The sequence below is a fragment of the Natrix helvetica genome (assembly GCF_964273705.1).
Source record: "Natrix helvetica genome assembly, chromosome: 5".
Taxonomy (NCBI): Eukaryota; Metazoa; Chordata; class Lepidosauria; order Squamata; family Natricidae; genus Natrix; species Natrix helvetica.
In genome coordinates, this window is record NC_138551.1 from 60,538,117 (window position 1) to 60,564,448 (window position 26,332).

The 26,332-nt window shown below is 37.1% G+C and overlaps 2 protein-coding genes across 4 annotated transcripts in view; one reads left to right on the forward strand and one right to left on the reverse strand.

Moving 5' to 3' along the window:
• Positions 1 to 22,263, forward strand: part of SLC18A2 (solute carrier family 18 member A2) — a 50,789-nt gene extending 28,526 nt beyond the window's left edge. Inside the window, exons 11-17 of the mRNA XM_081954378.1 lie at positions 5,953 to 6,031; positions 6,247 to 6,298; positions 7,794 to 7,857; positions 12,672 to 12,791; positions 15,256 to 15,389; positions 16,356 to 16,569; positions 18,291 to 22,263. Coding sequence (XP_081810504.1) covers positions 5,953 to 6,031; positions 6,247 to 6,298; positions 7,794 to 7,857; positions 12,672 to 12,791; positions 15,256 to 15,389; positions 16,356 to 16,466 — 560 coding nt within the window. The 3' untranslated portion in view covers positions 16,467 to 16,569; positions 18,291 to 22,263. The remainder of the gene's footprint in view (positions 1 to 5,952; positions 6,032 to 6,246; positions 6,299 to 7,793; positions 7,858 to 12,671; positions 12,792 to 15,255; positions 15,390 to 16,355; positions 16,570 to 18,290) is intronic.
• PDZD8 (PDZ domain containing 8) overlaps positions 20,650 to 26,332 on the reverse strand; it is a 45,654-nt gene continuing 39,971 nt past the window's right edge. For all 3 annotated transcript variants that reach the window (XM_081954368.1, XM_081954369.1, XM_081954367.1), the window contains one exon: positions 20,650 to 25,294. In XM_081954368.1, coding sequence (XP_081810494.1) covers positions 22,983 to 25,294 — 2,312 coding nt within the window. In that variant the 3' untranslated portion in view covers positions 20,650 to 22,982. The remainder of the gene's footprint in view (positions 25,295 to 26,332) is intronic.

Genomic DNA, 26,332 nt, shown 5'->3' on the forward strand with positions numbered 1-26,332 from the left:
CTTTCCCTAATCTGATTGGAATTGTCTGGAACAAATATAAGATTATGGGTAAGGTATTCATTTTGATTGCAGATTTTCTCCCTATCATTGATAGTTGTAGATTTTCCCATTTCATCAAATCGATCACAATCTCCTGTTTGAGTTTATAATGGTTGTTCTCTTTGAGTGCACTACACCTTGCGGTTAAATATATCCCCAAATATTTAACCTTATTCGTAACTTGAATCTCCAAGGCTTCCGCCAATTCTTCCTTTTGTCTTGATGATATATTCTTTGTCAAAATCTTCGTTTTATCTTTGTTTATTTTCAAACCTGCTACTTTTCCATATTCCTCTATTTTTTCTATCAATTTAGGTGCAGTTTCTAATGGAACCTGTAAGATGAAAAACAGAGTATCTGCAAATGCTTGCAGTTTATATTCTTCCTTTTTAATTTTCATTCCTTTTATTTCTTTTTCTTCTCTGATATTTCTATTTAAAACTTCTAATGTTAACACAAAAAGTAGAGGTAATAAAGGGCAGCCTTGTCTCGTCCCTTTCTTTATTTGAAGAATAAAGTCAAATAGTCTGTCAGTTCTCCATTTATCATTATCTTTGCTGTTTGTTTGTGGTATATGGTTTGTATGGCTTGTGTAAATTTCTTACCAAAGCCCATCTGTTTCAGTTGTAAAAACATAAATCGCCAATTCACATTATCAAATGCTTTTTGTGCATCTAAAAACATCAAAGCCATTTGTTTTTCAGAGTGTGCCTCATAATATTCCAAAGTGTCCAGAATTATTCTCATATTATCTTTAATTTGTCTCTTTGGTAAAAACCCATTTTGGTCAGAGTGAATAAAACTATTTAAATATTTTTTGAATCGTTCTGTCAGTATTGAAGCAAATAACTTATAGTCCGAGTTTAACAGGGAGATAGGTCTATAGTTCTTAATTTGTAATGGATGAGCCTCTTCTTTTGGCAGAAGTGTGATATATGCTTTTGACCATGATTTGGGTATCCTCCTCTCTGACATCACCTCATTCATAACTTCTAATAATGGAAAAGACAAAGGTTCTTGGAGTGTCTTGTAAAATTCCACTGGTAGCTCATCCGGGCCTGGGGCCTTTCCATTGTTTTGTTTTTTGAGTGCTTCGGTTAGCTCCATCATAGTTATTTTGCCTTCTAGCATTGTTTCAGTTTCTTTGGGTATCTGGGGAGGATTAGCTTCCTGTAGATATTGTTTGACTCCTCCCTCTTCTATATTCTCTTGTTCATACAGTTTGCCATAATAGGCTTGTATATTTTTTTTCTTCTCTTCATTTCCATGACAAAATTGCCCTCGATCATCTATGAATTGTAGTATTTTCTTTGATTCACAGGAATTAATTTCCGGTGTAGTTTTCTATAGAATTCATCTTGTTTATCGTTGGGAGCGTAAATTGCTGTTAAAAGTATTTTCTTGTTATTGTCCATAATTTCCACCATTAAAATTCTTCCATCATCATCTGCATAGATTTGTTCCGCTGGTATTGTATCGTTAATGTAAAAGATCACTCCTCTTTTCTTACAGCTTGCCAATGTAGTAAATATTTTTTCCCAATTTTGGCTGTACCAATAACTGTTCATGTTGCTTTTGAATATGTACTTCTTGTAGACAAATTATGTCCAATTTTAATTTTTCTAATTTATGGAATATTGTTCTTCTTTTAATTGCTGAGTTAAGTCCATTTATATTGATTGTAATCATTTTTATCTCTTCCATATTTATGTTTTATAAGTAGGATTTATAGCTCTAGTTGATCTTGGTTCTCATGGTTCTCTGATATCAACACCATCTACAGCACCTTCTTCTATCTCGATCCTGCCTACAGCACCTTCTTCTTTCTCAGTCTCGGCTGTGGACACTTCTTGAAGTTCTGTCAATGATTCTTCTTTTCCAGCCTCTCCAGCCTTCCCTCTGAGATGTTCTGTGAAAAATGCTTCCGCTTTTTCAGTCATATCTATTTTATATCTTTGTCCTTGCCATACAAACATTAGGCCTTCTGGTATAAGCCATCTGTAGTTAACGCCTTTTTTGAGTAAAGTCTTAGTCAGGAATTAGTATTCTCTTCTCATCTCTCTTACTCTTCTTGGAATTTGTTTCAGAACTACAATCTACTTGCCTTTATATTCCAATTTTTGATCTCTTGCTTTTTGTAGTAGTTGTGTCTTAATTGCTTTCTTAGTAAGTCTTACATGAATTCCCCTTGGAAGAACATTTCTTGCTGCATATCTTGTGTAAACTCGAAACACCTCATCTAAACCATCCATCATCTTCTCTTGTGTTATCTCCAGAACATCTGTCAGAAGTTCTGTTAATATTTGTGCCAAGTTCTCTCCTTTTTCTTCTTCTATATTTTGAAATTTTAGAAAAAATTCTGACCTTTCAATTTCCCATCCGCTGTTGTCTTTTTCCACCATATTCAGTCTACTTTCAATATCCCCAATTTTCTTCTCTCTTTGTTCATTTTTTCTTCAATTTTTTGTAGTCCGTCGTTGTATTTCATCATCAGTTGTTGAATATGTTCAATTTTTTTGTCTGTTTTACCTGTTTTTTGTTCAATATTTTTTTTGATGAGAAGTGAAATGTTTTCAAAGAAAAAGTCAAGAAAGTCCAGTTGCATTTTGGAAAAAAACACTTTTGGACAACTAAGACCTGGATTGAGAGTTTTCATAGACATATATGAAATGATGCACCTTGGGACTCCAAAACCCTTAGCTATACAGATAGAATATGAATTGACTTTAATTCTCAGGGTCACAGAAGATAGCTTAATAAAAAGGCCAACTCAGAGTGAGAACCAATGTCTTTCAACCTATCCCTTGCCCTAAACTAAACAGATTCACAATTTGGCTTTTCCAAAATGGGAATTTCAGATATTTGGAACAATTAATCTGTAATGAGAGCTGGGCCATGCATCGTGAGGCTGGGAGGTGGGTGAGTGAGAGCGGAACAGCTGCTCGCACAACCCCCCTCTCCAGCTGTGCAGAGTGCCATACACTGGCATTTGGAAGGTGCCAGGCTGCGGGAGCCGGGCGGCGGCGAACAGATGCTCATGCAGCTTGGTGATACCCCTAGGTCAGTGAATGGCGCTGTGCCCGGCTGCACAGGGGGTTTGCTGGGTGGCTGCTTGTGAGCGTGGTTGCTTCATGGGTGTTGTGCTGCACTGCTGCGACAGTGCACCACAGCCATTCACCCATGAGGCTGTACCCGGCTCTTTGGGAGCCCACTCGCAGGAGAGCAGCCGACCGGCAACCCCCCTTTTCAGCTGGGCACAGCGCTGCTCACCAACCTATCCCAAAGGCACCAAGCAACGCAATCACTTTTGCCTCCTCCTAGGTTTCCATGGCTTGGCACCTTCAGGATACCGCTAGGTTGGTAAGCGGTGCTCTGCCTGGCCGGAGGTTGGGGGTTTGTCCAGGGGGCTTATATGGGGGGCTTATATTTTTGCCCACCAGAAAAATGTGGCATGGTTGTATTATGAGGACATGCCGTATTTTCGGGTAAACATGTAAGATGTTGACTGCATGCAAGAAAAAGCAATTCTATACTTCATTATATAGTGAATTATACATATAATTCATTATAAAAAGGATTTGAGTTTTTCACAGCCGCTGTACACAATCTACATCTTAATTGAGTAATTGACCATATGATATAGTGCAGTGAATTCTTGATGTGAGGAATTCTATGACTATGCACAATAAGGTGACTAAAAGAATAATATTGAGAAATTGAAAAAATGCTAATACTCCAGATACCAAGGGTTTGCATCATGTCCATTCTTGAAAAGGCAATATTGGTTATCGTAAACTAAAGATGAAGCAAGGTGTTCTTTTTTTGGCATAGATGTTATTGCAATAATATTTTGTTTCTGATTATAATACCATATGGTATATTTGCAAACCAGGGACTAACTGGTTTGGTACAACATCATCATCTTTGCAAGAAATGAATTGGAATATATTCAGTTTCTTCTGCGTCTTCCCCCACTTTTTTGTTTTTTATCATTTTTATTTATATAGATCAGTGATGGCAAACCTTTTTCGGCTAGCGTGCCAAAAGCGGGGGGAGCTCAAGGGGATTGTACATGGGCATGCCACACCCATAATGCTTTGCGCACAACCCTAGTGCGCATGCGCGCATGACCAGCACTTCCCCCATTTTTGGCATGCTTTTTTCATCCTCCCCAGGCTCCAAAGGCTTTATAGGAGCCTTGGGAGGGTGAAAACAGCCTCTCCCACCCCCCCGAAATTTCCAGAGGCTTTAGAAGCTTCCCTTAAGCCTCCGGAGTGCGAAAAACCGGCCCTACAGGCAAACTGGAAGTTCAGGAAGTTCCGTTCCCGAACTTCTGGTTTGCTTGTAGGGCCGGTTTTAGCCTTCCAGAGCCTCCAGGGGCCTCCAGGAAGTTTCCCTTAAGGCTCCGGAGGGCAAAAAATGACCCTATGAGCAAACTGGAAGTCACTTCTGGGTTGCTTGTAGGGCCAGTTTTAGCTCTCCAGAGCATTCAGGAGCCCTCAGGAGGCTTCCCTGAAGGCTCCAGAGGGCTAAAATCAGTCCTACGAGCAACTCGGATCCTAGTTGCCCATAGGGCTGGTTTTTTGCACTCTGGAGGCTTCAGGGAAGCTCCTAAAACCTCCAGAGGGTGAAGAATGGCCTCAAAAGAAGGCTGTAGTCAGCTGGCCAGTGTGCGCATGCATGCTGGCCAGTTCACAGGGCAAGCCTTGCGTGCCCTGATAAATGACTCCGTATGCCACCTGTGGCACGCGTGCCATAGATTCGCATCACAGGTATACGTAGGTTCATTTTAAATTTATTATAGTTGTATATCTTAGCATTTTTAAAAATAAACAATAAATGAAAGAAAAAAGCTTTTGGAGATGTGTGGTATGTTGCATCTGGAATACTGTGTATTGGTCACCATTTGAGAAAAGGAATAGAAGAAAAAATTGTTAAAGAGAAAAAAGTGTTAAACCAAACTGCTCAGAACACCTTCCCTGTGAGAATATTTTTTCTCCTTCTCTCAAATCATTAAGACAAGGGACCAACTATTTCGGATGAGATTTAAAATAGGAATAAGAAGTTATCTTTAATAGAATGCATAATTAACATGTAGGAAATCATCACTGATTTGCATGGCTTTAAAAGGAGGTTTGGTGGTAGATCTATCAAGCATTAAACACATGTTACCTGTAAATTGGGGAATACCAATGTCTGTTACAGGGCAACAAGAACAGGAGAAGGATATAGTGTCTGGGCATGTCCCCAAAAGTACCTGTTTAATAAAACGAACCTTGACCTGATCTAACATGGTTACTAAAGAAAATCCTTCTGATTCACACCAAAGACCTGTCAAGTCCAGTATTCTGTTTACAATAAATGAATAGGGAATCCTATAAGCAGGATGTGATCAATAGAATAACATTCTTTCTTCTTGCCAGTAACAAGTATTCCGCTGCATTATATAGCAACAATGGACTGATAGCCATATTCTCCGTTAATTATTTTGTATTTTATAAATTTGGATTTCTAAATGTAAAGTAATTTGTGATCTAATTCTAGAAAAAAAATTAGTTATTAGTGTTTATTACTTTTCAATTTAATTCACCTTTTAACAAAATGTATTGGCACTTCTTAATATGTCTTATTTCTTTCTTCTAGAGCTGCATATACTCCTTCACCTACACAGAAACAAGAATTTATGAGAACGCTTTTGAAAATATAATGATAGTTTAAATCTGATAGATTGTCTTGTTTGAGATTATAAAAGGTTTGAGGTAACCCGGATATTAAAGGGTATTTTATTTTATTTGGTTCAGACCGTGGACCTTCATTAGATATGTTCTAATAAAATTGGCTGTGCCTGAAGGTATTAGTTTTTCCTATGCTTCACTGAAAGCAATGTTGATAAGACACTCTCATATTTTTCAGGCGTTGCTTTCATTCCAGCCAGTATCTCTTATCTGATTGGAACAAATCTTTTTGGGAGCCTTGCACACAAAATGGGAAGGTAGGCTAAGTTTAAACTCTGAGTTCATGGACAACATTTGCTAAATGCTTGGTGTTTCTTAATTCTTAGGGAAAACATTCTGATGCATTCATAATAATCAATTATTTTATTTTAAAGTCATATAGTGCTATTAGCTACCATGTATTACTTCAGGAAAAATTCATCTGTTTTCTGTGTTTCTGGATGGCTAAAAGATACTATTTCTCCTTCCATAGGTGGTTTTGTGCCCTAATTGGGATGATAATAGTGGGATTAAGCATTTTGTGTGTGAGTAAAAGTTGTTACTGCAAAAAATACATTTTTGTTCTTTTTTTACTTTTGTTGTTTGTAACAGTAAAGTAGGAAGCAACATCCTTTATTTAGTCAGATCTAAATACAGGTGGTTCTTGACATGATTACATCTGAGCCATTCCATCCTAAGTGAGACTGTTGTTAAGTGAGTTTTGTTGTTCGCGTAACACATTTGTCAAGTGAATTTGGCTTCCTCCTTGACTTTGCTTGTCAGAAGGTCACAAAAGGCGATCACATGACCCTGGGACACTGCAATCTTTATAAATATGAGTCAATTGCCAGGCAGTTGAATTTTAATCATGTAGCCATGGGGATACTGCACCGGTCACAAATGTGAAAAATGGCCATAAGTCACTTTTTTCAATGCTATTGTTACTTCAAATGGTCACTAAATAAATATTTGTAAGTTGAGGACTACCTGTAGCTCATTAAAATGGGGGGGGGGGCTTGAAAATTTGAGTTTAACAGCTGCTTATTTTCAACTGTGATTTGTTTTAATCATATATTATTGAACAAACTAGCAGCTCAATTCACACATTTTATAAGCTATAAAATTGTGGTTTAAAAATATTGGGTTTTTTTTCTGAACAAACTGGAATATTTCCCCTTAATATGAACAATTATGCCCTTGAATAAATTGTCCAATATTTTTCCAATGTAGATCCTCTAGCACTCATTTTTCCTGTGTATATTTTCCTGGTGCACATTTTTAAAATGCACATTCCCTGCTTTAAACCCATTTAAAGATATAAACTTCAAAATATATAAATACTGCTATTTGCAGTAATATTCATTACTATATCTTTTTGCCATGCATTTTTTTACGTGGGCAAACAAATGATTACAGCACTTCCAGTGAAATATTCTTTTGCATCTCAAATTGCAGCCATTTTGTTCTTACCCTCCTTCAGGAGAAAAATAATTATAAAAAATGAGCTAGGCCCTCTTGATTCTATTATTCTTTTAATTTGTGTCAACAACACTTAGAAATCTTGCCTTCATTAACATTTTTAGTTTGCATTTTTCTGGCCTTAGTATTTCCCTATCTTTTAATGTAATGCTACCAATTTTTAAAATGATGTTGCTTTCTCATGTATAAACACAACTAGTTAGACTTGAATTCTATTGAATAAATTCCATTTATTCATGCTCCAATTCTCATAGCTGAAGACTTTGTAGGTGTAACTGGTGTCACTAAAATCTTTAAAACTAAAACATTATTTACATTCTATTTGAATCTTATATCAAACATAGGTGTACATTCAAATTTAATAAATTTAATACAGGGGTCTAGGAGGTACGTCTCACCCCCTTGCTTTTGGAGGCTCTACCAAATAGGTGGTGTCAAAAAGTTGCATTTAGAAATGTTAAGAGGCATGTACCACACAAAACTAGCATAGTCCTCAAGCTGATGGAAATTGTCTGCTCATCTAATGAAAAACTTTGATACTTCATTTTGTTTTACTTCCAGGTACCATTTGCTAAAAACATATATGGACTTATAGTACCAAATTTTGGAGTTGGCTTTGCCATTGGTAAGAAAAAAATGGCTAAACATTTGGTTTAGAAAAGTGTGTGTGTGTGTGTGTGTGTGTGTGTGTGCATGTGTGTGTGTATATATATATACATTGTGTGTGTATTGCGTGTATGTGTGTGTGTACAAAAATACGAGGGCCAGGTGTAGTTATAAAAGAAACAGACATTGTGATCACCGGAACTTTAAAATATATTGCTCATTTAGCTTTCCTTAGCCACTGCTAACACTGTCAGAGTGTAAAAACCATTAAAGAGATACCTGCCTTTATACAATATTAATCAATTTGGCCATTGCATACATGTAGGCCCATCCACCCTCCTCCCACCTGTAGTTAGCTTTGTTGTTTTACATCAGGCATGTTAATTGATGCTCCTATTCCTTCCTCCCCTATCGAACACAGCTTGGGCTGCTCATCCCCAGGGAATAAGGCTGAGCTGTCTGGTGTTGCTTTAATAGCATTCTCTCTGGCTTCCTCCCACACCTCCTCCTCCTCCTTCTCTCTCACAGGCATATTTGATATATTAACCAGCTTCATTTGTTGTTTTGCCTGTGATCTTGTAATTGGCCCAGGAGGAGCAAGCCTATTGTATAAAGGCAGATATCTCTTTAATGGTTTTTACACACTGACGATGTTACCAGTGGCTATCGAAAGTTACGTGAGCAATATATTTTTAAGTTCTGGAGATCACAATGTCTGTTTCTTTTATGTATGTGTCTGTGTGTATGTATGTAAGTATGTATGTATGTATGTTATATGCAGTAGATTCTGATTTCTACCACAATTCTCTTCAATGAATTTGAAAAGGGTACAATATTTTCCTGTGAAGAGATGCATCCAGATTGTTCATATGCACAATTCTGTGAAAGAAGGGGAGGTACTTGAGATACATCTTATGTTTCTGTTGAACAGTGGTAGAAGTGGTAACATAGAAAATAGCTCACCTGGATTTATGGGATTGGTTCATGATCCTAGATAGACTACTTTATATCTCAGATTTTAATTAAGTTGCAACATGTGGCATCAGTTAGTAATTTAGATCTCCTTCCTGATTGGACTCTGAATTCAAAAGATGCATATTTGAAATATGATGGCTTTAACATAAAGAACTTTATCCCATTTTCATTACTAACAACAATTATCCTGTTTCCCCGAAAATAAGACCTCCCTGGATAATAAGCCCAATCAGACTTTTGAGTGCATGCGCTAAAATAAGCCCTTCCCCAAAAAAATAACCCCTCCCCCCCAAAATTACAACACTGTAGCAGCCATGAGGTGACCACGCTCGCCGCCTCCTGCACCTAAAAAATAATAAGATCTCCCCAAAAATAAATACCAAGCGCTGTGTTTGGGGAAATACGGTAGTAATAGTTAAGAGTCCAACGTTCTAAAAAGATTGTATGCAGCAATATACATTAGCCTTTGTAATACATGGAAACCTGAGGCTTGGTCATTGTTTCCAAAAATATACACAGTAAAAACATTGCCAGGAGAGTTAATTAGTGTTCATAGTAGGAAAAGATAATGCTTTACTGCTGCTTCCTTTCAAAAAGCAAATATTTTACAATCTACAAAAGAAGTACAGTCAGCAGTGATTATCAGTATATAAGACAAATAAGAAAACCTATTTGGTCTCAATGCAATGTTGGTAGACTATGCTGCTAGCAAGAAAATTAAACATATTTTATTGTATCATAACAGATATGACAGATGGTACAATAATTAGATATACATATGTCATATAGAATATAAAGAGTTTTTACGGGGTAGAGACCATGTACAATATTTTGACATTGGTAAATAGCACTGAATCGATTATATTCTAATAAATTACCTTTAATTATAGCAAAAGTAGCTCATGGATAACTAATTCTAGCATATAATTTAACAGTTTTAAATTAGTCAAAGGTCCCATTTTTTACACACTACAAGGTAGCAGAAAGTATTTTGTGAACATTTTGCCAATAAACATAGAAAGGGCTAAACATTTTGGATGAATCTTTCACAGAAAATTACCCTTGTCTTTCATATACAGGCCTTTGCAGATGGAGATTAATGTTTCTTTATATTAGCACCAGCTTTAAAGTATCAGCAGCAGGAGAGTTCTTGTTTTGAACTGTATTTATATATTATGGCAGAAGGTTTGATTAATTTCTAACAGCCCAGCTGTAATAGCTACAGAATGTAATATCTCTTCTACTGGCTTGATGTCTCTGTCTGCCTGCCTGCCTAGTCAAATCTATAAGGAGGTTTAAGGACAGTTAATGGCAAGTTAAAACCACACATTAGTAGAATACATTAATATGCCGAGAAAGCCATTCAGCTGAAAATAATATACTTGCATTAAGACAACTTGTATTAAGGCAATTTAAATTTTGCATTATAGCAGGATACATAATTATATGAAATCTAAACATATATTTAGTGCTCAAATATACACCGTTGAACTTTGATATTGGAATAATAAGATACATGGTGAATTCATGATTATTAAAAAGTTTTCCTAATTTCAGAATCTGAAATATCATAACTGATTATCATAACCCATTGATTTTATACCTGATACCATAACAAAGTTTGTAAAGGTGATATGATGCTTTTATAGACTAGGCAGAACTAGGCTGTTCCTCTTTGTGAAAAGTAATCTCAATTTAGAAGGGCAAACACCTGTACATAAAGCAATGTGACATTTGAAGCAAAATTTCTTATTAAGAACTTACAATTTTTTTTTTGTAATTGTTCCTGCTCTGGTGAACAAAGCACAACCTACCGTATTTTTCGCCCTATAAGACGCATTTTTTTACTCCAAAAAAGAGGGTGAAAATCTGGGTGTGTCTTATAGGCCGAATGTAGCCACCTGCGCAGTGGTGGGTTTCTGCTGGTTGGTCAATGAACCTGGAAGCCCCGCCCCTGTCACTCACTTGCAAGTCCTTGCCGTTTTTTTGCATCGGGGCTTGCTGCAAGAGAGAGGGAGCAAAGACCTTTTCCGGATTGGTGGTGGTGGAGGTGCGGGCCCGTACTCACTAAAGCAAGTCTGGGGAAGTCCTTTGCGCCAGCTGAAAAAGGTCTTCACTTCCCCCCCCCCTTGCAGCATGCCCTGATGCAAAAAATGGCGAGATCTCTTCTCAGAAATGTCTTCTCGGGCTGGCCGGATCTCTCTCCAGATCTTGCGGCTTTTTCAGGGTTTTCTTTTTTAAAAACACCTGTCCGAACTATCTTGAAAACCTGTGATGTTGCTTTGGGAGGGGGCAGGCGGCAGCATTTGCCCCTGCCGCCCTCCCTGGGCACCTGCAGCCTTGGAGCCTGCAGCTTTAAAACAAGCCTTTGCACAGCTGCCTGTCTTTCCCCTCCGAAAGCAACCTCGCAGGTTTTCAAGATGTTCTGCAGAGGCGTTTGGCGCAAACTCCTCTCCTGTTCCTTCTTCTGCGGGGAGGGGGGCTGCCTTGCTTTGACAGCCACCTCTTTTCCAATTGGGGGGTGGGGAGAAATCCTTTGCATGGATCCCCCCAATTGGAAGGAGGAGGCTCCATCCGCGGGGGGAGAGATCCCCCTCACATTCCTCGTCTTCCTGGATGGGCTTGACATAAAAAGACATAAAAAAGAACCTTAATTCCAGGCTCAACAAAAGAAGCTGGAAAGAGATACTGAAGCCAGGAAGCTGAAATCCGGGACTGGAGAACAACCTTTTCTGTCCCCTTACCAGCCCATCCGGGAAGATGAGGAACGCCAGGGGGATCCCCCCCCCGCGGTTGGGCTCCAAACTAGCGGAGCCTCGTCCTTCTTTTTAAGCAGCCGATCTTTAAGCAGGCGATCTTCGGCTGCTGCACAAGTCGCGCTGCCTTCTTCTCTCTGATAGCTGCCTGCTTAAAAAGAAGGACGAGGCTCCGCTGGTTCGGAGCCCATCCACGGGGGGGGGAGGGATCCCCCTCGCGTTCCTCATCTTCCTGGATGGGCTGGTAAGGGGACAGAAAAGGTTGTTCTCCAGTTGGGACGGAGAGAGGGACAGACAGACAGAGACACACACACACACAGAGACACACACACACACACAGAGTGAGTGATTGAGTGAGTGACAGACAGACAGACAGACACACACATATATACACACAGAGTGACAGACAGAGAGGAAGGGAGGAGAGAGAAACACAGAGCGATAGAGAGAGAGGGAGGGAGGGAGGGAGGGAGAGGGAGAGACAGACAGACACACACATACAGAGTGACAGATGGAGGAGGGAGGAGAGAGAGAGACAGAGATAAAGAGACAGACAGACAGACACACAGAAAGAATGACAGAGAGAGACAGAGAGGGGGGAGGGAGAGAGAGAGACAAAGAGCTACACACACACACACACAGAGACAGACAGACACATAGAGAAACAGAAAGAGAGAGAAAGAGAAAAAGGCAGAAAAAATGAAAAAAGAAAAGAAAAAAAAGAAAGTGGGAGAGAGAGATGAAAGAAACAAAGAAAGAAAACTTATGACCACAATTGAGCCCAAAATTGAGTGGCAATTGAGCCCAAAAATCTTTTTTCTCTAGATTTTCCTCCTTTAAAATTGGGTGCGTCTTATATTCCGGAGCGTCTTATAGGGCGAAAAATACAGTATTTCAAATTTTGATTGCATTATATTGAAAGGAATATGTTTTTGTTATTGTTGGAATGCGTCTTGATTTCAAAATTCTGTAGTAAATTCAGTAAACTGGGTACTTCACATACATACTTCCTTCAGAAATTATTTCTAGTCATTTTGTGAGTAGATATTTGGAGAGAAATTGGAGATCCTGATTAAAATACTTTTTTGTGTGTTATAATCAGGGATGGTGGATTCTTCACTGATGCCTATTATGGGCTACCTTGTTGATCTGCGCCATGTTTCTGTCTACGGGAGCGTTTATGCAATTGCAGATGTTGCCTTTTGTATGGGTTTTGCTTTAGGTAAGGACTTAATCTGTTTATTTGAAATACATTTAACATTAAAACACTGTTGCAGAAGAACTTTGCACTGTTTTATATTACCCCACCTTCACCTCCACAAATCCAGCTCCCAGGATTGGGGGTGGGAGGGTTTGCAATTGAAGGCTTTTTCACTTCCCGCTGAAGAGATGCTATTCTGGGGCAGGGGTATCAAACTTATGACCCGCCGGGCAGAAGCATCATGCACTGGCCATGCCAACGCCCTGTTTAGTGAAGGGGAAAGAGTTGCATCATGTGACCACACTGTGATGACGAGAGTTTGACACCCCTGTTCTAGGGCTTACCCAAGCTGTTCTTCTTTTTGCCTTTTTTGCCTTTCCTACTGCAGAATGCTACCGTATTTCTCAGAAAATAAGACCGAGTCTTATTTTCTTTTAGGCTTGAAAATAAGCACATCGGCTTATTTTTGAGGTGGTCTTACTTTTTTTTAAGGTACAGCAGGCCGGACTCAGTGAACTGGATGTGCCATGGACATACCACCGCCTCCATTCCAAACCTTCAGCATTCGGAATGGAAGCTTTTTGGCAAACAGGAGGAAAATGGGCAGGATTTTCCTGCCTGCCATCCTCCCCTCAGTCTGTGCTAAGCTTGCGGAATGGATGACAGGCAGGAAATTCCCCCCTCCCATTTTCCTCCCGTTCACCAAAAAACCTCAGTTCCAAATGTTGAAGGTTCAGAATGGAGGCTTTTTGACAAACAGGAGGAAAATGGGGGGGAGGGGGGAATTTTCCTGCCTGACATCCTTCCCTTGGTCTGTGCTGAGTGTCAGAGTTCCAAGTAACACCCCCAATGAAAGAAGACTCCAAAGCTTGAAGTTTCTCAAAATTCCATTTTATTAGAGATGTCATATTGGCACATCTGGGAACACCCAAATCTGAAGGTTCTGGGTTTTCTCTGCCCAAAAGAAAGTCAAAGATCCATCCCCTGCACCTGCAAGTCCATCACATGGTCCAGTCAATTCACTGTCCCAACTGGAGACAACCTCTAATCACTCCCATCCAAATGCAGGCTAAATGCCCTTGATCCCAGAGAAAGGAATATTGTTATGGCTAATCCTCCACCACTCCTTGTGATCCCCTCTCCCATTTTCCCAGGCACTAAATGTGGCAGGCCTGAAGCTCCAACAGAAAAGATGGCTTCCAATGATGACTCTGAGCTTGAGGAATGGATGACAGACAGGAAAATTGCCCCCCCCTTTTCCTCCTGTTCGCCAAAAAGCCTCCATTTCGAATGCTGAAGGGAAGGAGGGTTTTTGGCAAACGGGAGGAAAATGGGGTGGGAGGATTTTCCTGCTTGCTATCCTTCCCTCAGTCTGTGATGAGCTTGAGGAATGGATGATAAGCAGGAAAATCCCCCCCTTTCCTCCCGTTTGCCAAACAAACCTCCCGCAAGCCTCCCAAACAGAGGGAAAAAGCAAAGCATCTGGTCACGGAGCTGCCAGCTTCGGGGAAGCAGCCCAACAAGCAGAAGTGCCGTATCCAGAAAGAGAAGGGCAAAAGCAGTATGTGCGTTGCCCAAGTGGCCAGCAGGTTGCAGTCAGACAGTTGCCCCCTCCCCCCTGTGCCACTACTCATGCTGGCCACTCCCATCTCCTGGCTTATTTTTTGGGTAGGGATAATATTAGGCCCACCACCCAAAAATTAGGGTTAGGCTTATTATTGGGGTGGGTTGTGTTTTCGGAGAAACATGGTAGGAAACCATGCTATCTCTTTTTAATCATTGGTAGAAGTCCCAAGGTATGCATGAAAGTCAAGAGGGGCACTCTGGGGCCTTCAGATCTCCACTTATGCTGTTTAAACTTTCTGAAAGAAAGCTACAGAAAAATAGCCTGATAGCAAAAATGATGGGTTAGGGCGAGAACAAGCTGATTTCCCTTTTTCACTCTTAAATTCCTTGAAATAATGACAACTATGGCAATGAAGCAAGGGCATTATACGAAGCATTTCAGTAGGCAGCAATCAGAACATTTAGTATAATATTCACATTTTAAATATCTAATCGTGCTTTCAGAGTATCCTGCCTATCAATGCACCTTATGAACAAATGTGTTGGTACCCATTGTCAATCATTCCTGTACAGGTCCTCTTTCTGTTCAGAGTGGCTAAACTCTGGAACCAATCTATGGCTTGTTTATCTTTATATGCCAACTGCGATCTTGTGGCATTCCCAAACAAGCCCTACTTTAGTTTGGAGCATGTCATCCAGGTTTGTACATAATGCCAATTAAATAGAAACATAGGTAGCTGCCTTATCCTTATTTTAGGAGGAGCCAATTGAAACCAGTTAGGCAGTTTTAATTGGCCTACTTGTCTACTCTTTGACTTAGACATGAAGTGGCCCAATGTTTTAGATCATGTCTTATATTTTTTTTCTTATGGATGGTGCTCAGCTTTTCCTTTTGGTTACACAATTTGTATTTCCAAAGGTCCATCTGTTGGTGGTGTTATTGCAAAGTCAATTGGATTTCCATGGCTTATGACAATTATAGGAATTATTGATATCCTCTTTGCTCCCCTGTGTTTGTTTCTACGCAGTCCACCTGCCAAGGAAGAAAAAATGGTAAGCACAGAGCTGCGTCTTGTTCTTCTCTGGAGTCAATATAGAACAATTTTGTAGCATGCCTTCCATGGCTACATTTTCTGCAACAAAATAAACACGATTGCTTTTAAGTACATTAACAAAGGTGTTTTATCATTTACTTTTCTCTAAAATATATATTTTAATTAGGAGACTGTTGAGTTCTAGTCCTGCTTTAGGCAGGAAAACTGGCTGGTTTACTTTGGACAGATTACTCTCAGACCAATCCACCTCATAGGGTTGTTGCTGTGGGGAAAATGGGAAGGAGAAGGAGTCTTAGGTATGTCTGTCACCTTAAGTCAGGGGTGTCCAAACTTGGGAACTGGCTGGCTGGGGAATTCTGGGAGTTGAAGTCCACAAGTCTTAAAGTTCCCAAGTTTGGACACCCCTGACTTAAGTTATTGAAATGAAAGCAGGATAAAAAGCTAATAACTAACTAACTAACTAACTAACTAACTAACTAACTAACTAACTAACAAACAATAATATTCTGTAAGTTATCTGGATAGTTCCACACTAGAGATAGATTTCTTCTGTATTTTCAACTACTATTCTCTGGTAGTTGACTAAAAACCCTATATTTTGGACTCATATTTAGATAACAGCATGTTATCAAGATAGCTGAAAGTATCTTAAGTTAAGATACATTTTTTAAAATTATAGATAAAACTACTTTTTAATCCATCTTTAGTTTGGATTAATTCACAAACCATTGGATTAATCTGTTTTGTATTTTTATATTTAGTGAACAGGACAACTACCTTAAGTGTTTTATATTTAAAACTAAACATTAGTTAGGCTAGTATAAAATGGGCAGACAGATTAAACTTTTGAAAATCAATCTTATGTGCTATATACTTAAGTGAGAACTAATTTTGAAGACTTATGTTGTTACACAAAACATTGCAATGCTTTGGTAATATAATAACATCTATGTTTTTTTTGTAGGCAATACTTATGGATCAAAACTGTCATTTTAAAACCAAAATGTATACCCAGAACAGCATCCAACCAGATCCATTAGATGATGATGAAGAAGAATATGAGAGTGATGAATAATATTTAAAAGCTGTTATTGGTAGTTCAATGATCCATCTCATCAAAAAGTTTTAAATGTACTGCTCTTTTAATTGTGAACTTGTATAACAAAATGAAACCAAAGGTATAGTTATTTATTGCCCTTGATCAAGATTACCCATTGCCTTATGAAAAAAAAAATTAGACGATTCTGTTGTTAAAACTTGGTGTTTCACATTATGCATTTTGTAAATGTATACATCTCCATCTAGATCCAAAATTAATTCAAACATTTCCCTTATTATACATTTTCATTTAATTCATTGCAGCAATGAGTGCCTGAAACTAGCAATTATAAATTACCAGATTGTCTATTTAAAGATATTTATATAATACTTTGCACTTTTCAAATTAACTTTACTTCAAACTATTCTTACACTTAACCTAATTCAGAATGATGTAGAGTGAACAAAACTTTATATGGCTAATAGATAATCAATTTCATTACAAAACTATGTGACATTTGGGAAAGAGAAGTTTAATATACAGTATTTAATAGGTTCATCTTAATTTTGCATTGCTACTAATAACATTCCACTGAACATTTTAAATCTCATCTAACTTGCCCAAATCTAGTGTCTTATCCTCATATAAACATTGTCTACTACATTATCTAAATATGTAAACTTCAGATAGCTTTGCAATAGCTTCAACCATTCATCACATTCAAAATGGTACAGAAAGAAAAAGTTAAGCTATATGATTCCTGCTTACGTAAGTTTGAAGTCGAGTGTGTATAGGAGACAAGCCCCAGATCCCCAGTTAAGATGTGATAATTCACATTGTTATTTCCCTGGGATGGAGAGTCAAGCCTTGATCTGGAGCTTCAACATGCTGCAAACAATGATGATGCGGGAGGCCTTTTTGTCATTTACATGAAAATAATTGTTGTTTCCAAAATCCTGGACTGTAGGACCCAATTATAGCTTCGGGAAGTCTGAGGTTTAGTTATATCACATACTCTATGAGTTGTGCCTCATCGTTATTCAGTCTTTCATCCTAGGCTGCTGCATGGTTTATGGTTTAATATTTTCTTCACATCAAGTACCTGACCTAGCCAATTTCCAAGCAATGAACCTCACCATATAAAAAGAAAATTATTTATAAGAAGTTATTTGCGTTATATTCCCTTCCTATTCAAAATTCAATTTGGATGATTCCTTCCAAGGAAGCTACTGATGCTACAAATTTGAGCATGTCACAAAACAACATCCAGTCCTGGGACATTTTAAAAAATTAATTTTTCAAGGAACATAGCCCCAAAATCTTTATACAAATTTCTGTAAAGTTTGGCATGCTTTATCTCTTCGTGAAGCATTTAGTTTTTCTGCTAATGTTTTCCCATTTAATGAAGAAACAAGACTGATAATTAATCCAGTTTCTCCCATCTTAGTCTAGAGTTGCTTTTTTTTACCCCAATTCTTGCTTCAGATCCAAAGATAAAAATGGAATGGCTATAGCAGATCAGCCTGTTTCTGAAGTCAAGATGAATCCTCACATTGCATTATTAATCTCCGCATACTTCTGGATAAATCTGTTCTAATATGTGCCTATTTAAACTAGAAACAAAACTATCAGGACTTCAATTCCCACATGAGACTTGTTTTGTAAAAATGCTATCTGATTATTAAAAAGGAAAACCAGGCAGGTATATTCCCTAGTAGACTTGCACTAGAATAAGTAAAGTATCTGTCATGCTAAAAGTTTTATTTATTTACACGTCATGTTAAAAGTTTTATTTTTCTAGTTTGTTTTGTTTTTGCAAATTACAAAATTATTGGACACACCTGCCTTTAATGTTGTCAGACTTTTAGGTATCCGGACAAAATGAAATCCATACCAAGTCTATTCACGGACTTTGCTTGTAACTATCCTTTGGACATCAGCCGATGGAAATGGATTAACACCTTTTCTTGAGTGAGAGTCTGCAACATATTGTGCTTTTGAAGAATATGCACAGCGGGATTAGAGATTTCAAGACTGACTAGCTTGACATATGGGAGGCAGGTAACATTCTGGTTAATACATAATGGTCTATATTGCAACCTATCAACTCCTGTAAGTGTTCTCTCAGTGTTGAAATGAGCCCACGGGTTATGGCCTTAGTTGTGAAAATAAAAAACAAATGTAAGACCATGTAAGTATCAAACATTTATGTATTGTGGTACACATAACACCCTGTTTGTAAACTTGATCTCTGTGCCTTTTCTAATGTATCAGCAGATGCTTTGTATTTAAAACAGACTTTCTATAGTTTTGTAAAACATGTGTTTATGTGTCTTTTCCATGTATAAAACATATATTTTGGTCACGTTTTGGAAATGCTTTAGAGGAATTGTTATTGTTCTGTTATACAGAAAATAAGAATGGAATGTTATTTTGTGAAAGAAATAAAAGGCAACACTGTGGTATTTCATTACTGTTAATGTGCCAATTAGTCCAGAAAGGTAAGACACCAAGTCTTCATCTCCTTTCTCCACTGTATGACAGTTCTCAAAATGACTGTACTGAATTTTAAATTGTTCTATACATTGAAGAGTAAACAGCTGCCCTCATATAAGGATTCAAAAACCTTATCTTAAATGACAATTAAACAGATATCTCTGTGTCTATATATGTATATGCAAGGGAAAGAAGTGTGTGGAAAGAGAGGCATTTGACAATTCCTCTAATCTCTTACAGATTTTCAGAATTCTCCCTTTAAACTCAAATGTTGGGTAGATAAAGAGATGTTCTGTATTCACAACTCTTCAACAGATTCCCTAAATTATGGGTAGGAAGTTTTAAACAACAAAACCCCACTGTGAAAGGTAGGAGAGTGCCAGTTATTATTCTTCCCTCACGGTTGTCCTTCTTATGGCAGCACAATAGACAATAAGTGGCACTGGAGATTTCTGCATCAGAACATTCTGAGACAGATTTGAATTACTCAGTTTTTTCCCTCTTACTATAAACATTGCGCTGGATAATAAACTAATAGGCTGAGATGCTATTGCAATTAATTTATTCTAATCCATTTTACTTTTGGCACATGACTGTAATCAAATCAAATTAAATCAACAAATTGTACCACATTTATTTTAGTGATACCTTTATTACAGAGAAAAGTATTTACCTCAATCTGTATTTGGCTTCAATGCAGCATATTCTTTCAAAAGTCACCTTGCATATCTAAATGTATTGTGCAGAATTTACTAATTTCTCTACAAAATTAGTTTTATTTAACGGTAGTCTGAGTTTTTGGGTACATTTTTCAAAACAGATAATTGATTTTTCTGATCTCTTTTTCATAATACATTTTTAAAATATATTTTTTTCACCCTAATAAGTATGTTAAGTAACATGTTTTCAGATAATGCTTATCTGTGAAAAGTCATACTGATAATCTTAAGAGAATAACATAAGCATTCAAAACTGCTTCTATGATATTATGATAATGATATTGAATATAAAACCTATTAGGATACTCTTAGATAGTTATAACCTCAAGGAGTTGCATCACACAGTATGTTTTAAGAATTCTGTTATTAGAAGTTTAATATGAAAATGATTATGAAAACACAAAAAAACCTACAGGACATACTTTGTAAATAAATTTAATATTCCCAAGAAGTTTTAACTTGTGATTTTAAATTCCTCAGATTTATCAAGAATTTCTCAATCAAAGAATAAAGTACTTCTTCTGTACCAGAAAGTATTGCAAATGTAGAGAAGCTCCTTAGAAAATGTGTTATTAGAAAAAAGGTCACGTATTGGTACCTCTTGTATGTAACTGGGCAATCTCATTCTCTATTTCGTCCATTAGCCTTTTACCAATGTGGAGCCTTTACCAATGCAATTCCCTGATTACAGATAAGGCTATCTGACTCTGATGAGAAATGAAATCAAAAACATTGGGCAGAAATCAGGATGGGAAAGGGTCCATAAAAGTTTCCATTGTGGGGGGTTCCTAACTACCTAGGCCTATGAAAGAATGACTGTAGCATCATTATAGATACACAGGCCTTCCATCTATAACATTTCCACCATAGTTTTACTGAATACAGAAATGCTGAAAACATAGAAAGCCATTACTCTAGAAAATAGCATAGCATGGAATAAATTTAAAAAAGAAACCTTTAATTATGTGCCACAATATTTAACCGCTTATAACAAAGAAACAGAATTTATTTAAAAACTTTTATTAAAGCTTGTTTTCATGATAAAATCATCTGACAATCATTTCAGGCAGATTTCCATAAATATATGCTAGTGTCAAGTAATAAGATACCATCACATCAAGATACTCTTGCATCCAGTGGTATTTATTATTTTCAGCTGTGTATAGTAAAGCAGAGAAGCAAAGGATATAAAAGGAATGTATCAATAGTTTTTCTTAAAAACAGTATTTATTATAATTCTATGCTTTATATGTTTTCCTTGATACTACAATACTATTATTTTGCTGCCATTCTCACGCAACAGTTAGAATATTGCACTATATTTATCTTACATTATACAATCATCATAGTGGAGTATTGATACCCAACTTTTCATGCCTCTTTCATGAACAGGTGACTATTATATGATGTTAGCTTATTAAACCTAGTATCTGTAGTATTTCTGTCATAGCATTCTCATTTGTAAGTTAGTATCTGGACAGAAACTAAAGGGAAAATGTTCTAGTTTATGCAAACTTCTGTTATTCTGATGATTTTTGAAAAATAGGATTTTTTAAATACAGTATAGATTAAATATTATTGGTTCATTTGGGAAAATACTTAAAATTGTTTTACCTTTTCAAAAAATATGGATTATATTAATTTGGAAACTGTTCGGTTGAACCATTTATTTTTTTATTTTAAGGGCAAGTTGTAAAATTAAAAATGTTAGGACGTTGTTCACTCCCATTATACAAGCAAAAAAATTCTATGCAGTAGCATAAGTGGTTTCTTGTTAGTCAAGTAGGAGTAATGCAGAATTCTATCTTTTTATTTAGTTTTACAAAATTATTTTATAACACAATGCCAAAAATGATAATTAAGCATATAAAAACAAAACATTAAGAAATATGGGTGTGAAATACCAAGATAACTCTAACAAACAATCCTCATCTCAGATCAGTTGATATTTTTTTTCCAGAAATGAGACCAAATTTTGTTTTAGTGTTGCTGGAATCAAGTTTCAATGGGTGGGTGAGGGCTACAGGGGAAGTCTGACGTTGCTGAGTATGTCATTTATTTATTTATTTTGTCACCAGAACTACCAGAGAATAAATCAAATTAGTGTTAATTTTTAAAACCCCTTTACATATGAATTCTTAATATTTAGATTCTTTAAAAAAAACAACTCATAAGGTTACCATTAAATTTTCTCATGGGCGCTTAACATTATTACATCATAGAAGAGTATGTTTTATGAAGCTTCCATCTAGTTACAGGAGCAAAGAAAAACCTGTGGCACATACTCAATACATTTCTATAAAACATTGGTATAGCATGTGTATAGGCAAAAAGGAATTGTCTATGGATATTTCTGAGCAAGGAAATTAGAACCTGATGACCGTTGTTTCAATGATATGTGCTTTAAAGGTATTTCCTGCTAAAGACTGTAATAAATTCACAGAAGGAAAGAGTAAAATGTAAATTGTCTTTTCAAAAAAATCAGACTTCTCTGTGAAAGAAAATCAGAGAAATCAGACATTAGAATACTAATGCTACCAAATAATTGAAAATAAAGGCATGTTATCTATAATGCATCATTGGCAAAAAAAAAACAACAACCCCAAAAAACAAAGAAAGCTGAAAATCACAATCCCCTTTCCAAAATATACTGAATAAGCAAATAGCAAAGTATAACAAAAATTTTCAAAAACTGGCCCCTCGGCAGCTGCTACAGTAGTTCTAATTTGAGCACAAAATAAAAAAAAAAGTTTTAAAACTGGGGAATGAAAGGAACAAAAAAGGAGAACCAAAACTGTGCAAAGCACTTCAAGGGCAATTTAGGAAGTGTGTTGATGTGAGCAAAGGGCTCTTTCTTGAAACAGAGAGGCAGCCGTGCCCTTCAGAAGACAACATTTCCATTGAGATTGCCAAAAAGCAGGCTATGTGTGAACATGTCTGTGGAGATGACAGCAGAAAGCCCTCAAAAGAGGTGTTAGGTCTCATGGAGGAAGTGGCTGCTTCACTCATTCCAACAAAACATCAGTCTGAATGCTTTTTTTTTTTTTGCAATTTACCCTGATATATTTTAGAAATACATTTTAGAAAAAAGTTCAAATAAATTAAAAATCATCTAGTATAAAGTCCCAAAATGTTATTTAAACATAACATGGTTCAACAAAATAAAACCATATTGTACCTGGAAATAAAAGCCATTTCCTTACATGGGTTTGAAAATAATGGAGAAGCAGCTTGTATATATTATCTCAGTGTTTAATTACAATTTTGAAATCCGATGTAGTTTGATTAAGTGCAAAGTGTTTCCCAGTTTATCATTTGCAAGACCAACTGTGCAATATCAGTCTAAAGAAACATTCTGGGATTCAAGTCTCTCTTCTTCTTTGAGTAGGGTTTCAAGTACTGGTGCTATTACTAAAGCAGCCTCATCTTCATTATCTGTTTCTTCCACTAAGGTGTTGTCCTCTTCATCTTTATCCTCTTTTGTAGATCCAAGTTCTGAAGCAGAATTTTCTAAAGCTTCTATATCCTCAATGCCTGCTTTATAATGGATCATAAGGAGTGTTAGGGCTTGCAACCTTTCACCCGATTTAGCCAGAGCAGCAGTCAATAGCCTTTTTTTCCTTACATCCGTTGCTTCTTTCTTTTCTCTAATTAAGGAATTGTTGCTCTCCAGTTCCTGGTCTATTTCATATTGAAGTTTTTCTAACATAATCTCTAATTTCTGGATTCTTTCTTCTGTAGGTAAACTTCTATAAAGGTCTCGGCCAATTTCTTTCACTGCAATGAAAACACTGTCATCAAGTCCTCCTTCCTTCCTTGCTAATTTAATCCCCGAAGCAGTTACTTGCTTAGAAGGACTACTAGGACCACCGGTATCTGTATCACTACCTTCATTATCAGAAGGGTGTGGCGTCTGCTTTGGCGAAGGTTCTACCACTTCAGGTCCTTGATCATTAATACGAACTTTAGGAACTTGACGGAGGTTTAAGAGTCGGCTGCTTGTATTAAGGAGGTGTCTTGTTAGACCGGTTGCTTTATTTGCAGTTTTCAATTCTGAATCTATACGAGGTCCTGGTGTGGACTGAGAATCTTGATTTTCAAATTTAAAAGGGTGTGAAACTCGTTCAAGTCGTCTTGTGGCTCCTAAACAGAAGGGAGCATCTGTCAGACACTTTTCTTGACATTTTTTGTGGCAAACATATGCACAAACCACACACTGTGAGGCTGCTTTTGTCCAAACTTTCTTTTTGCAGTAGTCACACCAAGTTGGATTTTGAAACTGAGTATCTTGGAAATTATGCCTATTTTCACTATAAGTAATTTGTCCGAAGTAAGAATCATCTTTTGAAAGAATAGGAGCTGCTGCTTCTTCTGAAATATTTTCTTTCTCTTTTTCCAACAGAAAAGTTGAGTCTTCCGGCTCACCCTCTCTTAAATATTTAAAATGTACAGTGACATCACCATAACAAAACTTTTCATTGAAACCTTTGTGTGAGATCAAACTCCGTAATGCTGTTCTAGTTACTGCAGCTTTAGGTGCAGGAGGATTTAGTCGAAATGACCTAATGAATTCCATGGAGGATGTAGCTATACAATCTAAAGCTACATCTTCAAGTTTTACGCTTTCATATCCCAAACAAACCAGCCCACCTACTTTAAAAGGGTCTCTACACCAAACACCAATATTTAGGTAAGTGTGTTCTTTTCCTACTTCAAATATGTAGGAAGAGCCTTTTGTCCTTGACCATTTACCTGCTCGATTACGGTAAGGAATTTCTGGTGATTCCCATGAATTATGGTTTTCTACTGCCTTAGCATTCAGTGAATAATGTGAATTCTCTGATATGTCTTTATGTAGTTCTGATTTGTTTGTAACAGATTTATTGGCAGGTGCTTTAATATTCTGTAGAGATTCTATACTTTCTTTTAATGCTTCTGATTTATTTGTAATTGTTTTAAAACTTTGTGAAGTTTCTGAAGACTCCTTAGCAAATGGTTTGGGTCCTGTAGATTCTTCTCCTAGATCAATAATTCTGATTACCTTTTCTGAACCCTTGTCTCCATTATTAGCAGGAAGAGGGAGCTTGTCTACTTTCTCAGAAGATAAGTCGCCAGTTTCTAATTTATTTTGAACATCACTAGAAACTGCTGGCACTTTAATCTGTGGTCTGGGTGGTACAGGTGGTTTGGTTACATTTAACTGTGGCTGTTTGTTTGTCTGTTGACTTATATCCAAGTTCTCAGGACTTTTGTGTACTACTGGTCTGGCTGTCTCTTTGAAAAGTCCCCTTGAAGGTGCCTGATAACTTCCTAGATGTAACTTGCGATTTAATACTGGAGATAGTGTTCCAGGTGGTTTACCAGCAAGTGAAACTGGTATGTGCTTGGGACTAGTTGAAGAATCATCTTTGAATTCACTTGACTTTAGTGCATTTGCCAAGTCTTCAAATTCTATATCTAATTCTTTATTATCTATTTCATTCAGCAAATATTCATCTGAAAATGTTGACTCTTCCAACTGAGTAAGATTATCTTGAGGTAATGAAGTCTGCTGACTATAGCCAACCGGTCTCTCATAATATATGGTGACTCTTTCACCGGCCTGTTTGATAAGTTTTAACACTTGTGCTGTTGATGTAATCCTGACTCCTATTAAAAAAAGAGAGGAAAACAATAATGATTAATATTTGTTGAAGTAACTGATAAATACCTAAACTGAGAATGCTACCTAGTCAAGGAGAAGCCATGCAGTCTCTTTCCCTTCCATACACAAATTGGGATTGCCTTATCAATTAATTCTTCATCAATGTTATTACTACAGGTAGTAATGTAAATAGAAAGTAAAGCAATTACCATTTGTATTATAACAACAAAGAAACCCTATTTACACTGTTGATGGAAGGAGAGCTGGTATTGGTGTACTGGTTAAGGCACCAGGCTAGAAACTGGGAGATATGAGTTCTAGTTACTTCAGGCACTTTTGCCAGTCACTCATTCTCAGCCTTAGTAAAGAGACAATGCTAAACTGTTTCCAAAAATGTTGCCAAGAAAACTGCAGGAATTTGTCCAGGCAGTTGCCAGGAGTTCATACTGGAAAATACAAAGCCAACCGATCATCTGACGAAGGGATAAATAATAATGACAATAATAATCATCAGAATCCCAAGGTTACAACAGGTGCTATGTACTAGGAAAGGAAGAAGCAGGGAGATCTTCCCTCCAACCCTAAAACTCACAGGCTGACTCTGGGACAGTCACGCTCCCTTACTCCATTTTATCTCCCAAGGTGATAAGAGAGAAAAGGACAGATTAAAAATGCAACACATACATAAAACGTACCACTCTTTAAGAAAACACTTGCAATATTAACACAAAACAATACTGTTCAACAGATAATAAAGGTTTAGAGAATTAAAACTTTCACATTTACTATTCTCTACACAAACATCACATATAGTGAACTCTTGTGCACCAAGAACTATTTTACATAAAGAGTTACCTAAACACTCAATTGTTTGTATATCTTCTACTGAATGAAAACCGTTTCCTCAACAGCTGATACCAAATACTGATGTGAGTTTTTCTGAAATATTTATGTGTTTTCTATTCTCCAAACATAATGCCCCTTCAATGTTGAGAAAAATATATCTAAAACATAAGTAGTACAGGTATTTTTATTCTAAAAAC